Below are 14891 nucleotides of genomic sequence, written 5' to 3'. Positions count from 1 at the left end.
TATAGATATGCTACTGATACAATCTATTAGATTGTTATATAATTTAATATTTATTTAGTGCATAGTAACTAGATTATATTATAATGTATCATCAAATTTTTTTGTGCGCATAGATGTATACCTACACTATAGTGGTATATATTAGTTAAAGTTTAACCGTAGTCAAAGTATTATAAAGCATAACAAATATTTAGTATGCAAGTAATATATTTCTTTATGATGTGTATAGCCATGTGTCTACACTCTATGGAATGAAATGCTAAATTACATATGAAAATGAATCAATAATAAATCTTAAATTAAGTTGCTACATTTGTACTTTAAAATATGTAATACAACACCTTATTTTTAGTTTAATGAAATAGTAAAAATCAAGTATATTATTTGATAACATCCTAAAAATGTATTAATATTAATTATTTAAATTACATTGCATTTTAGGATTTGATAGAATTATCAGATATACATGATAATACTACTATTGTTACTCGTTCAGGACGACTATCTCCACTTAAAATATCATCAACGAGTGATAGTGATAGCGATTTTGATTTTAAAGGCAAAACAAAAACAAAAGGAACAAAAAGGTATTGTTGATACAAAATAAATAATTTGCAATTAATCATAATTTTAAATTCTAAACCGAGCTAAGAATGTAATAGTTTAGTCTTATTTTGCTATTTTTTTTTTTTAAGTCTCATGTTATATGGGTCTTAATATTTGTCAAAATATTTAAACCACAGTACTTTTCTTGTTAATATTATAAAAAACAGTATGAAAACTGGAATGTTTAACACATTACCAGTTTTTGACAAAACCAAATTTGTTGTAAAGAAATAAACATAAAGTCTCCACTAAATATTCATATCTAAATGTCTTCTTTCTTTTAGGGTTCATTGGGCCCTTAGAACCATCCCGTCTCAATCCTCAATTTTTCTCTGTCTAAAGCTAGAATCCTCCTCCCAAACGTTTCATATCCTCTTTTACAATATCCTCCCATCACATTCACGGTCGTCCCCATATCAACATTTACTAGACATGAAATAATTTTGATAAAGAATTTTTAGATGGTTAAAATGTTCTATTGATTGTGAGTAATGAATGTATTGATTTTACAATTATGTGTTTTTTATTGTGGGGGGGGGGGGAATAAGTAAAAAAAGCTTATAATTCTTACTTCAACATTTATTCTAATAGGAAAGTACCTAAATCTAGTTTGTACTTCGATAGGCTTAAAAGTAAAAGATTTCCAGTAATTTTTAAAAGCATCAGGAAAAAATACAAAATTAATGCAAAATAGTAATTTTCATGGAAAACAAATTTTTGACAAAATCAAGTACAAAACAAAAGTACTGGGAATATTTACTTTCAAAATCCTTAAGTATTAACTAATAACTATACTGTGTCCAGCAAAAGAACGCGCCGCGCACCAACCAAAACTGGTTCCTCCACACAACACCCTGCCATAGGGGAACTGGTTTTGATACCAAAGTGACACAAGGGAATGACAGATCTGCGCATTCCCTCGCTGGACAGAATATAGAACCAATTTGCTACCAAAACTTTCTGAATAAAACAAAAAATGTTAAAAGTAAAATAAATGGTGTATAGAAAATGCTTATATAAACATTCAGTCAAAATTGCATGTACATACGATCATTTGTTTTAGAGTTAAACCAAAATTGATTTTGCGTAAAAATTCCCGTTTTTTCTTAATTTTTCTTTTATTTTTCACGGCGCTTTTGAAAACTACTGGAAAAATACTTTTGGCCCCTCAAAGTACTAACTAGATTTAATTTCCTATCAGAAAAGATACTGTTGAAGAAAATCCAAGCACTTTTACTGTCCTAAAAGGTGAAGAAAGATACAAAAAAAAAATAAAAAATAAAAAAAAACACATCATTGTAAAATCAATACATTTATCATTCCACTCAGAATCTAAAAAGTGGGCAAGTGGGTGTCGCTCTGCTGTACAGTAGGTTACAAGTGGGTCACTGGTAATGGATGGTGTCAAATTTGAATTCAATGATATAATCAGTAGTGTGGCGAACTATACATTTTCCAGAGGCCAGTTACAATTATCCCAAGTATTTATGCATAATAATGTATTAATGTGATAATATAACAAGTAATATTTCAGATCATTATTGACTACCTATTGAGAATATCAAATTTAATTTACTAGGGGACTCACTGGCTACCACTCACTACTCTATTTAAGAAAAATTTCAGAGGCCAAAGTCTCTGAAATTAATGTTTTGCCACGCCACTAGATATAATCAATGTATAAGAAAAACGCTTCTGATCGAAAACGGTCAGCCTATGATATTACTAAGTAATATTTGATGATATTTTGTGAATAAAGTAATTTATATATTTATCTATTTACGTGGTACCTTGTTTTAAATTTTCTATCCTTAGCTATAAAAGTTGTATATTTTATACATTTGTATATTTGTATATTTGTATATTTTATACATTATCTACAAAATAATTATTAAATTTTAAATTTGATAAATGTTGACAAATGTGTGCCTATGTATTTTTAATATTTTTCAACTGATATTGTAAAAATATTTACTGGAGCGTTGCATTAAATTTTCACGCTTTTTTACTCAATAAACAAAATTTTATTGGTATTTATAGAAAAATAAGCTAAAAAAATTGAAAACTGACAATGTCTATAAACAGTTCAAAAAGAGTCAAAATATTTTCAAAATTTTATGGTGTAAAAAAAATGAAAATATAAACATTCAGTAAAATTTCCATGTATTTACAGTTCTTCGTTTTTGAATTACAACAAAGTAAGAAAACTTGTAGAATCCGATGTTGTAAAAATTTGAACTAAAAAATTAATTTGACTTTCTTGTAGATATTTTTTTATTGATAAAGGTAAACAAACTTATGAGGAATCTTGTAATATATTTTAAAATCTTAGATTTAAAAAGAAAAATTTTTATGAATTTCTAACTTAAAATAATTTGCTAATTTTCGTGTTTTTTCCATATTTTGTCAATACTTGAACTATTAATGCTTATAAAAAAAAACTGTGACTAAGGATTTTTAATATTTTTCAAATGTCATTGTAACAATATAGTAGGTGTTTGTATTACATTTTCAAGCTTTTTTACCCAACAAATAAAGTTTTATTGACATTCATAGAAAAAAAACCTTAAAAAGTTGGAAACTGATTTTATCCGTAAACAGTTCAAAAAAAAAAGACTAATATAAACATTCAGTAAAAATTGCATGTATTTACGATAATTTGTTTTAGAGTTACACCAAAAGCCAAAATCGATTTTGTCAAAAACCAATTTTGCGTAAATATTCCCATTTTCTTAATTTTTATTTTGTTTTCTGGGCGCTTTTGAAAACTATTGGTAATTTTAAATTTTGACCTCTCCAATGCACCAACGATATTCACATTCCCATCAAACAAGATGCTGAAGTTGAAAATCAAAGTATTATTTTGACTACTAATTGTGTACACAGACACAAAAATAAATAAAAAATTAATAAACACACATCATTGTAAAATCAATACATTCATCGTTTCACTCAGAATCTAAAAAATTAATAAAATTGGAAACTGAAAATGTTTGAAGTTAAGTCTTAAGTTAAAAATTGTATTGTGTATAGAAAATGCGAATATAAACAACCAGTGAAAATGTCATGTACATCCAGTCCATTTGTTTTGTAGAAAACCGTATTTGAATAACAATTCACATTTATCCTTAATTTTTATGTTGTTTTTCCTAGCTTTTTTAAAAACTACTGGGAATTTGAAGTTTTGACCTCCCAAATGCACCAACTAGAATCACTTTCCCTACGAACAAGATACTGTTGAAGAAATTCGAAGCAGTTTTACTGTCCCAAACAGTGATGATACAAAAATCAAAACATTTAAAAAAAACATTTATCATTGTAAAATTCACTACATTCTCCACTCAGAATCTAAAATATAGTTTTTTTTTTTCTAATAAGTATATTTTTAATATTTCTTATACAATTTGTTATTGGTAAATTTTTCTTTAAAAATTTAAAATTAAGGCTCAAGTACTGTCTTGTCTTCGTTACTCGAAAACTTCAATAACTTAAATTTTTTTCTTGCCACTTGAATATTTTTTTAAGTTGTGTTTGTGGTATATAACTAAAAAAATACATAAGTTTATTTTTAAATAACTTGAGATTCGAGTTATTGAGACGATTGTATTTAAATATTTAAAATTGACAAACAATTTTTCCTTAAGAAGCATTTGAAGTTCAAATTTGGACAAAATTAGATATTTAAATGAGGGATAACACTTAGTTATTTTGTTGGAATTTAAAAATATTATTCGTAGGTACTTAAAACTTTTAAACTATATTATTGTTATTTATACACAGATTGACATTTTTAAATGCAATGTTTTAATCAAAAATTAATTCAAACTATGGTCCTATTGAACTATTTGCCAATAGTACAAAAAAATTAGCATTGCTCGTCATTTGGGGGCATTTTTTTTTTGATAGTGGTATTCTTATCATAAATTCATTAAAAATATTTGAAATATCAAATTATATATGATACGGGTGTTATTATATTTTTATTTTTTTTATTGTAAGGCTATCTTTATTGTTATAATCGATTTATTTTATAATACATGATGATATAAATTAACGTATCACAGTGCTACAGTAAAATATTGAGAACCAACGGTTACACTATGGATATGAACCACAGGCCGCAATGAGCCATTGCTTATTTGTTGTGTCTCTGACTATAGTATATCATAAAATGTATATAGTAAAATAGGCTGATAGACCATATTCATTCAGGATCGTTTTTCGTATGCAATGGTATTTCATTGATTTCAAATTTAACATACATTACAGTGACTTACTAATTTTTATATCTTGGTATAGTTTATCAATTAGGAAGATAGTAATTTTTGTAAAAATGTAATTTTTTTTATATAGGAAGCTTTTAGTATCTAACTCATCTAAAGGTTCAGATTCTTCATCAAAGTTTTTTAAAAAAACACCAAAAAAAAGAATCAAAAATGATATTAATAAAACTAGTTATTTTGACTTGACTAGTAACAACAGCAACAACAGCAACAGCAGTTCAAATGAGGATTCATCTCCTATACTTGTAAAAAAACGTAGAAGAATGTTAGTTTTCAAATCATTTAGTTTTTAGTTAAATACTTATCTATGTTTTATTTTTTTATTTTAAAGAAGGCAAATATCTAATGAGGAATCTGAAGAAACAAGTGATTCTGATAACAGTGATGCATCACATAATCATAATGTAAGTATAATATTTTTAAATAACAATAACTTAGAATCATTAATGTTTATAATATATCAATGGCCATATCCCCTGCTTCCCCCGCGCTTATTTTCAAGCCTGTGCAAGTTAATGATAATTTTTAATTAAGTTAAGTTAAGGTAAGTTGATAGACATCATTTCAAAAAGTTTAAACTTGATAGTTATCCTAATTTTTATATAATTGTATGGTATTTGTAGAAATATATTAGAAAGTTAATTCTAAAACTAATTTATAACAACAAAATCTGAAATTGTTATGGTTTCAGGCTCAATACCCACACCCCTAGAATGCTTTCAAGTTGCAATATAATTCTAGAACTTTTTTGTTTATTTGTATACTAGCTGCTCCTGTGCACTTCGTTGCCCGTTAAATGTACCAACTCTATATGACTCAAACTTTGTTCAATTCGTTATTTAATATTCGGTGTATGGTATTCAAAATTTATCTTTACTTTTCTGTTGCGTGGAATAAAAATTCTGATTCGCAGCAGTATATCATCAGGTAGGCAATCTACCTGTGGTAGATCGCGGACGCCGTGCTGTTTGTACGTGAGTGTATGATTTAACTAGTATCAAAGTTATAAGTTTATTTTGATATAATGGAAGATGGTATTTTGCGCCAATTTAATTACTTGTAATTTGCGCCACCAATAGGTACATTTAGGCGCGTATGTAATTTGTGCCAAAATATAAAAATTAAACATGCACTTGGCGGCCACCTGTTCATGTAATTTGCGCCACACTTTCAATTTTAATTGTTAGAATTTACCAGCAGATAAATTTACTGCCATCCCATCAAAAATACGATAATACCACCAACGCGTGCTGGATATAATATTATTGTTGTGTTACTAACCTATATATAGAAAAATGGTGCATGAAAAATGTCATTACCTCATCAATCGAGAACGGCTGGTCCGATTTGGCTCAATTTTTTTTTAAGATGTTTCTAATTACCAGGAGAAGGTATTTACGAAAGAAAATTTTACGAAAATCCACTGGAAAAGTAGGAAATCTCGATGTAAAAAATACAACAGTAGTGCAACAGTGTATTATATATTGGTTGCTATTGGTTAATCGGGCATGTCTGTTGATTTGTATTATTATTTTTTGTCAATCTTGTGAATCTTTGTGTGTAGATTAGACCTCTGGTAAGAAGACAGACTAATTATTTAAAAATGGTTTAACTTGTTTTTTTTTATTCATCTGATATTAGTACATTTAGGTTAGGATTTTGTATTAATTGATTATGTTAATCCACCATAGGTGGACTACGACAAACTTGGTATAACTTTGGTACTTTAGAGTTAAATCATACACTTACGTACAAACAGCACGGGATCCGGGATCTACCACAGGTAGATTGCCTACCTGATAAATATACTGCTGCGAATCAGAATTTTTATTCTGGGCAACGGAAAAGTTAAGATACATTTTGAACACCATACGGCATACACCGAATATTAAATAACGAATTGACAAAGTTTGAGTCATATATAGTTGATACATTTAACGAGCAAAGAAGTGCACGTGGTTAAGTTTCACCATAACTATTTAGTGGTGTAATTATTGGTATAGTTTTCTACTGATTTTTGATTATGTTAAACAAAAGAGGAAGATGGTGTTTGGCTCTTTTTTTCGGTACATTTGTTCGACTCTTTCAGCTAGCTTATCTCGATCATAGTCTTGCTCCCGTTGCAATTCTTGATTGAATGAATAATTAGGGTTAGTAGGCTTCCAACATGAGTAGCTGAGAGAATGGTCAAACGTGAACGACCAATGTTAGCCGCGTAGCGATGGCGTCACGCAAGTGGATGTACACGTCTGATCGTAATATTGACTGATTGAGACGCTCCATTAATATTAAAATTAAAAAAAATAATAATAAATAAATCTCAACTCCTACAACCTATAGCAACCATTAATAAACTAACATTTCTATCGTAAATCTCAAAATTCCTGTTTGAGCACCGTGGGTGATCAATTCCCTTTTTAAATTAGCGTATGACACTCACAAATAATGTGGCTTTCTATTGGTGAAAGAATTTTTCGAAATCAGTTCAGTAGTTCCAGAGATTACCCTCAACAATGGTAACTAACAACTCCTCTTTTTATAATAGTATAGATAGATAAATAAACCTATAAAATGTTGTTAATTTTAAAAGTGTTCTATTTTGTTTATTTAGTTACCAAAAAAAGGACGAAAAAATATTCGTAAAATGAAAAAAAAAGATGAACTGAGCGAAGTAACTCAAAATGCTTTAAAAGAAGAAGAAATACGTATGAAGCGTATTGAAAAACGTCAAAAAGAGGCATGTATATCATAATGATATAATGTATATCATTAACTTAATGTTTTAATACAAATTTAATTTAACTGTTAAAAAATTTTAGTACAATAAATTGTGTAATCTCCCAACACCAATAGAATCATGTAAAAAATTGGTATTAGATTTTGATGAAAAGACATTGGATGAACTTGTTACAGTTCATCCAGATCTTGTTAAATTTCTCAAACCTCATCAGGTTAGTAGACTTATACATACTAAGAAATAAAATGTTTTTATTTAATATGATAGTTGTAATAAAATAAATTTAGGTGCAAGGAATAACATTTCTGTGGAATTCTGTATTTGAATCACTGGCAAGAATAAAAGAACATAAAGGAAATGGATCAATCTTAGCTCATTGTATGGGTCTAGGTAAAACTCTACAAGTATGCACTATTACTCATTCAATATTTTAAGTTTATGCATAAGCTATTAACTAATTGGTATCTAAATATAATATTTATTTTATTTTAATCAGTTGATCCCCAAAACATTTTCTTTAAGAAAAGATTAAATGTGGTTATAATAAATGTTAAATATATACGTGTTTACTTAAGTGAATATGCCCATTAACTGTATCTCAAAATATTGTTTCTATAAATGAGTTATTGTATTTTTTCACTGTACATAAATATAAGAGGATGTGATGCCCGCTTTCATTGTTTCCGTCTTACAAACATACAACATTTCTGTTAGTTTTATATTTTAATTTTATAGTAAGTTCTAAATATGTAAAATATTTAAATTTAAAAATGCTCACATCTCGCTTTTAAATTAAAATAACAAATATATATTATTAATACAGATATTATCATTCTTACTATTAAATTTAAAAATAGGTCAATTTACTATAATATTAATAAAACTATACATGAGTTGTGCTGAACAAAATTTGGGATGGTATTCATATTTTATTATACATAGAATACATGTGGCAATACATTCTTCTAACAAGATAAATAAATTATTAGTTTATTGTTCTATTCTTTATATTGTATAAAAAGGAAAAGAAAATACTAATAATTTATGTGAATTAAATTGTCCTTATTCATATGTGAACCAATTGATAAAGGCAATACTTTCTATTATCTGTCTATCAATATCCACCATGAAATATTTAATCTGACATTTTTTTCAGATTATAGCTTTGGTTCATACATTATTTAGATACCCAGAGACTGGCATTAAAACAGTATTAGTTATTACTCCTAATGCAACAATTGAAAATTGGTGTAAGGAGTTTCATAAATGGTTACAAGATATTGATGAAGAACGAAATTTTTTGGTACTTAACTTTACTGAGTAAGAATACTAAAATGTTATGAAACAGTTTATTTTTTTTAAATTTAAATTGTTTTAATTTTAGTTCAAAAACATATGAAGGTCGAAAGAATATTGTAGATGAATGGAAAAGAGAACATGGTGTATTAGTTACAAGCTATCAGTTGTTTAGATCAGTTGTCAATTACAAGAATATTGACAAGTTCCCTACTATTTCTGAAGGTCTTGTTGATCCAGGACCAGATTTGGTCATATGCGATGAAGGACATATATTAAAAAATCATAGCACTGCAACATCTAAATCAGTTAATCGTATTAAAACACTTCGAAGAATTGTGTTAACTGGAACACCATTACAAAATAATTTAAGAGAATGTATGTATTTCATTTACACATGAGTTCTTATAATTTTACAATATGATTATTTAATCAAAAAATTCAAAATATTTATAATAAGTAGGGTTTGGGACTTCTTGCATTTGCATGTTTTTTTTATAGTGGTCTTAGTTTATTCTAAGTAAGTTATAAAAATGTCTTATGAAATGGCAAAATTTAATTTAAAGTTTGAATTCGCATATTTCTGCATATTTCATCATATTTTAGCGATTTTTATCAATTTGTGAACTTTCCTCATTTTTTTTTACTATGTAAGTACAATTTCTGGGTAATTATATTTCGATAACATAAAAAAATATCTTTAAAAATATTATGTTTGGGTAGGTACTATAGACGCAAATAGCGTTAAATTACGGTTTCCTAGCTATTGCGACTAGCCGCGGCAGCTATAATGATGTTCCATAGAAGAACAGTCATTGCGGCTCGACGCTGCGACTAGCCGTGGCTAGGAAACCGTTAGAGATTTAGGGAGGCTGAAGCCTGAAACCCAGCATCATTAGGCAATTACTATTATAATATTGAAAAGCTTAAAAAATTCAGAAAATGTTTGGGAGGGCTGTTAAAGTTGTTGGTGGAGGCTTGACCACTAAATCCCTCCTATTTGTCCATATGGAATGTTGGAATGTAAGATTTTATGAGTTTATTTATGGCAAAACTAATTGTGGGAAGAAATGAGAATCAGTATCTGTTTGTTTATCATTGTGTTCATATAGTGCATACCACGTCATTCGTTATTTATGAACTCAGTACATATGCTAGTATTATTAAAAATTTAGATGTTTTATTTCACGATAGTTTAAAAATGCCCAAAACATGTAATAGTGTCCACTGTCCATCGTATATTGGAAATAGTAAACCTGAGTATAAATTATTTTTATTATGTTTATGTTTATGTACTTATCTATTTTTGAGTTTTTATTTCCAAAATTGTAATATGTTTTATGCATTTTTCAAAAATAATATAAAAATGTAGCTGCATATTTTGACAATTTTGACTGCATATTTCCATAATTTTTAATGCAACAAGCCCCCTGAACCCTAATAATAAGTGATAAATAAAACTGTTGTTATATTATATTATTAGTTATCAGTTATCACTCTGAAGAGTTAGAATTGTGTGCTTGTAATTCTTGATAAAAACTATTGACAATTTTTACGATTTTTAGGAATATAAATAGGGATATTGCCTGGGCATGCTGACAAACGTTTATTCTACGTTTAATTGTATTGTTTATATGAAATTACAGTAATAATACATATTTTGCGTTTAGATCAAAAACTAATGATGCTATAAAAGTTTTAGATATATCATTGTTTGCGCCATACAAATTAACACAAGAATTTCAATAGAAATATGTATGATTCATAACGTGTATTTATTAGCAAAAACAATTTAAATACAAAATATTGGTTTAGTTATTTTTTTTTATTTTGTTGTTCCATCTAAGAGAACTATTTTATTTACACATTTTGTGATATAGTTGTGACCTCATTTTCTTTACTCCTAATGATGCTGGCCAATAAATAGAGACATGCTACTATTGTAAAATAAAAAAATAATCAAAATATCCAGCTACATCCATCATTCTAAAACTAAAATAAAATTATTATTTGTCCACATATTAATGTAAATATTAATAATAATATTTAAAATATGTTTATATTAGGTTGACATTTAAAATTAAATCCTTAAAAATTATTAAGCAATTAACTAAATATTTGTTTAAGAACACTAAGTTTATTTTTTGTTGTATAGATCATTGTATGGTTGATTTTATCCGACCAAATTTATTAGGGTCAATAAAAGATTTTACTAACCGTTTTATAAATCCAATCACTAACGGGCAATACTCTGATTCAAATGTAAGAGATGTAAAAAGAATGAAGCGAAGATCTCATGTTTTACATAGAATGCTTGAAGGATTTGTACAGGTATTCTTTATTAATTTTATTTAAAATTACATTATAGATGTTTATAGAAGACGTCTAAAAACTATAAGGTTTATTATGTTTTGAAATGCAGTGGAGTCTCAATGAGTTGATATTCAAGGGAAATTAATTTTTTTCGACTTGTTGAGGATTTGGACTCTTTAAAGAGTAAAGTTTGGTTAGGTTGGATTAGGCTAGGGTACGGGCTTTATTTCGATTTATTAAGGACGTAGACTTATCAAGGTTCCACTGTATAGTAATGGTATTAATTAAATATTTTTTTTATTTTTTTAGAGATTTGACTATAGTGTTCTTACCCCTTTCTTACCTACTAAGCATGAATATGTAATTTATTTGAAGATAGCTGATAAACAAATAGAATTATACCAGAAATATTTGGATGAATACAGGCAATCAGAATTATTTAGTAATTACCATATGCTTCAAATGGTTTGGACCCATCCTAAACTACTAGCGTTATACTTAAAACGAATAGAATCAAAACAAGAAGTATAAATATTATTTTAATTTGTTAACTATCATATAACAAACTAAAATATTATGGTTTTAGAAACAAAAATTAAAGGTCGCAGAATCACGTTTTGTAGCTGGTGACAGTAGTGATGTTGATAATAATTCAAATTCTGTTGATGAAGTTGAAAGTAAGTTTCATTTTTATATGTGAAATAATACTGCTGTGCTAAATAAAAGTTTTTTTCTGAACAAATGAAAAATTAGACTCAATGTTATAGATTAAAACTTAAACAAATTTGAAAATATTTTTTAATTTTTCTCGCTGAACCACTTATCCAAATAATGAAACATGCAAATTAATATTCCTCAAAAATAATTTCTACATCATAATCAGCTAAATGTTGTATTATGTTGATCAATATTGAATATCAAAATGTATATTTTTAAATTGGGCTCCAGCTTTAAAGCCCGTAACATGTAAATAAATAAATAAATAAATAAATAAATACTCTTTTTCTAATTTTAAAGTACTTGTAAAAAATATTGTATAATATCCTAGTCTCATATTTAATATTATATTTTAAGTCACCGAATTATATTATTCAAGCAATAATAACAATTAAAAAGAAAGTTGGCTAGTGGGTGTCGCTCTTCTTTACAGTAGGTTACAAGTGTGTTACTGTCACAAATGGTGTTAAATTTGAGTTCAATGATAGAATATCATTGAATAAGAAAAACGATTGAGCGAAGACAGTCAGTCAGGCTATGATATTACTAAGTATATTTGATGATATTATTGTAAATAAAGTAATTTATATATAACCTATTTACGTGGAGCCTTGTTTTAAATTTTCAATCCTTAGCCATAAAAGTTAAACATTTTATAAATGTTTAACTACAAAATAATTATTAAATTTTAAATTGGATAAATGTTGTCAAAACTCAGACTTTAAATGCTTATAAAAAAGGTGTGCCTATGTATTTTTAATCAGAAAAGGTACTGTTGAAAAAAATATAAGCACTTTTACTGTCCTAAAAGTTGATGACACAAAAAAAATTTAAAAAAAAACACATAATTGTAAATTCAATACATTCATCGCTCAGCTCATAATCTAAAAATTAAACTTCAATTGAAAATGGATTTAAATTTCATGTTATAACAGTTTCAAAATCGAAACCATCCATTTCTAATATAATAATTAATATTAATGAATTTGTGATGCCAGTTCCAGGTTTGGATTTGCCAAACACTAAGAACACAGATAAGCATTACACTGACTGGTGGAAACCATTAGTATCAAGAGCTGAAATGGAATCAGTGTACCCGTATTCCAAGTTCATAATGATGTTTTCAATACTTCAGGAATGTGAAAACATTGGTGATAAAGTGTACATATAACTTTTATATTAAGCTAAAAATGAATCTATAGCCTTGCTATTTACTATTTAGTCTATTTAAATATGGTAAATATGGGAAATTAAGTTATTCCCATTTTTCACTTGTTGTAAGAGTTCGGTATATAGCACCAATTAAAAAACAATTGTTTTTGTTTGAGACCTTAATCAAATCTTTTAATTTGATATAGGTTATTGTTCAGTCAATCGTTATTTACTCTTGATCTCATTCAAGATTTTTTGGAAAATGCTGAAGATTTAGATGATGATGGAGGTCCTTATGGTAAATCTTGGAATCATGGTGTAGATTTTTATAGAATTGATGGTTCAACTAGTTCAAGAACAAGAGAAGATTTTTGTGAACGATTTAATGATAAAACAAATACTAAGTAAATATTTTTTTAACTGAATCATAAAAACAAAATATAGTTATAATATTAATTATTTATCTAACTATGGAATAATTTATTTTCAGAATGCGTCTTTTATTATTGTCGACAAAAGCTTTTAATTTAGGTATTAATCTAATTGGTGCTAATCGAGTTATTATTTTTGACGTGACATGGAATCCATCTCTTAATGTTCAAAGTATATTTCGTGTGTTTAGATTTGGACAAGAAAAACCATGTTATGTTTATAGATTAATTTCTGAGGTAAATATAATAACAAAAAGGTAATGAAGACTATATTCATAGTTAGGAGTAAAGCAATTTCTACATTGTGGAAGTCTATTTTTTTTTTAATGCTCTTGAGTTAAATATTTTTTTCCCGTGTTGATATTTTGACTGTTATTAAACTTTTATAAAATAATTTTAGTATTCACCTTTACTGGTTTATCTATTTTAATAATTATTTTAATTCTAGAAATCATATAGTTTCTCCCATAGATTTTTCCTTTAATCAATTTTTGATGAATAATAAATTAATTATCTATATTGAAAATTTTTTATTGATAGTTATTAAAAAAAGACTTAAATTTGTGTACAAAATTATTTTTTTAATTAAAATAATTGAATTTACTAATATTTCTATTATTTAATTATTTTGTATAATGTAATTAAGGGTACAATGGAGCAAAAAATATATGAACGTCAAATATCAAAATTATCTACAGCGTTCCGTGTAGTTGATGAACATCAAATTGATCGTCATTTTAATTTGAAATGTCAGGAAGAACTTTATGAATTTGAGCCAAATACTACTCAACCGAAATCAACTTTAAATTTACCTAAGGTACCCTATTAAATTATTTTTAAAAATATTTGTATACTATTTATATTTAAATATTTTCTGTGAACTCTGGTAGGATCGTTTAATGGCCGAGTTAATATTGAAACACAAAGATCTTGTAATGGACATATTAGAACATGACTCATTATTACAAAATAACGAAGCGGAAGAATTAGATGAAAATGACAGAAATGCAGCATGGGAAGATTATGAAAAAGAAAGAGATGGAATTCATTCAAACGATGTAGATACATTTTTAATTCAGAACTTAAATTTAGGTAATCAGTGAATATCTTTAGATTTTAAACTAATATTTATTAAATGCAATTTTGTGTTTTATTTGGTATTAAGGCGCCTTGTGCCAATGTATTTTTTCACACAAAAATATGCTCTACGGGAATAATAATCCTGTTTTGTAGAATCAACTAAATTTGATAATTTATATTTTAACTATTAAAGACTAAACATGGGGGTACATGAAGGGAGGATATCTGAGGTCTTGAGGTTGTGGTGCTTCAATAGTGAATATTTAAAGTCTTATA

At 27.1% G+C, this 14891-nt stretch overlaps 1 protein-coding gene across 1 annotated transcript in view; it reads left to right on the top strand.

Annotated features, from left to right (window-relative positions):
* LOC132944288 (transcriptional regulator ATRX homolog) overlaps positions 1-14891 on the top strand; it is a 29434-nt gene that overhangs the window by 12562 nt on the left and 1981 nt on the right. Inside the window, exons 11-26 of the mRNA XM_061013554.1 lie at positions 442-587; positions 4960-5154; positions 5221-5293; positions 7501-7626; positions 7709-7840; positions 7914-8030; positions 8783-8946; positions 9011-9300; positions 11078-11253; positions 11545-11760; positions 11822-11912; positions 12951-13113; positions 13311-13508; positions 13595-13772; positions 14182-14352; positions 14426-14627. Of these exons, the coding sequence (XP_060869537.1) occupies positions 442-587; positions 4960-5154; positions 5221-5293; positions 7501-7626; positions 7709-7840; positions 7914-8030; positions 8783-8946; positions 9011-9300; positions 11078-11253; positions 11545-11760; positions 11822-11912; positions 12951-13113; positions 13311-13508; positions 13595-13772; positions 14182-14352; positions 14426-14627 (2638 nt within the window). The remainder of the gene's footprint in view (positions 1-441; positions 588-4959; positions 5155-5220; positions 5294-7500; positions 7627-7708; positions 7841-7913; positions 8031-8782; positions 8947-9010; positions 9301-11077; positions 11254-11544; positions 11761-11821; positions 11913-12950; positions 13114-13310; positions 13509-13594; positions 13773-14181; positions 14353-14425; positions 14628-14891) is intronic.

Source organism: Metopolophium dirhodum, chromosome 5, assembly GCF_019925205.1.
Source record: "Metopolophium dirhodum isolate CAU chromosome 5, ASM1992520v1, whole genome shotgun sequence".
Classification (NCBI taxonomy): domain Eukaryota; kingdom Metazoa; phylum Arthropoda; class Insecta; order Hemiptera; family Aphididae; genus Metopolophium; species Metopolophium dirhodum.
Note: the sequence above shows the minus strand (reverse complement) of the source record. Positions and strands in the feature narration are given on the sequence as shown.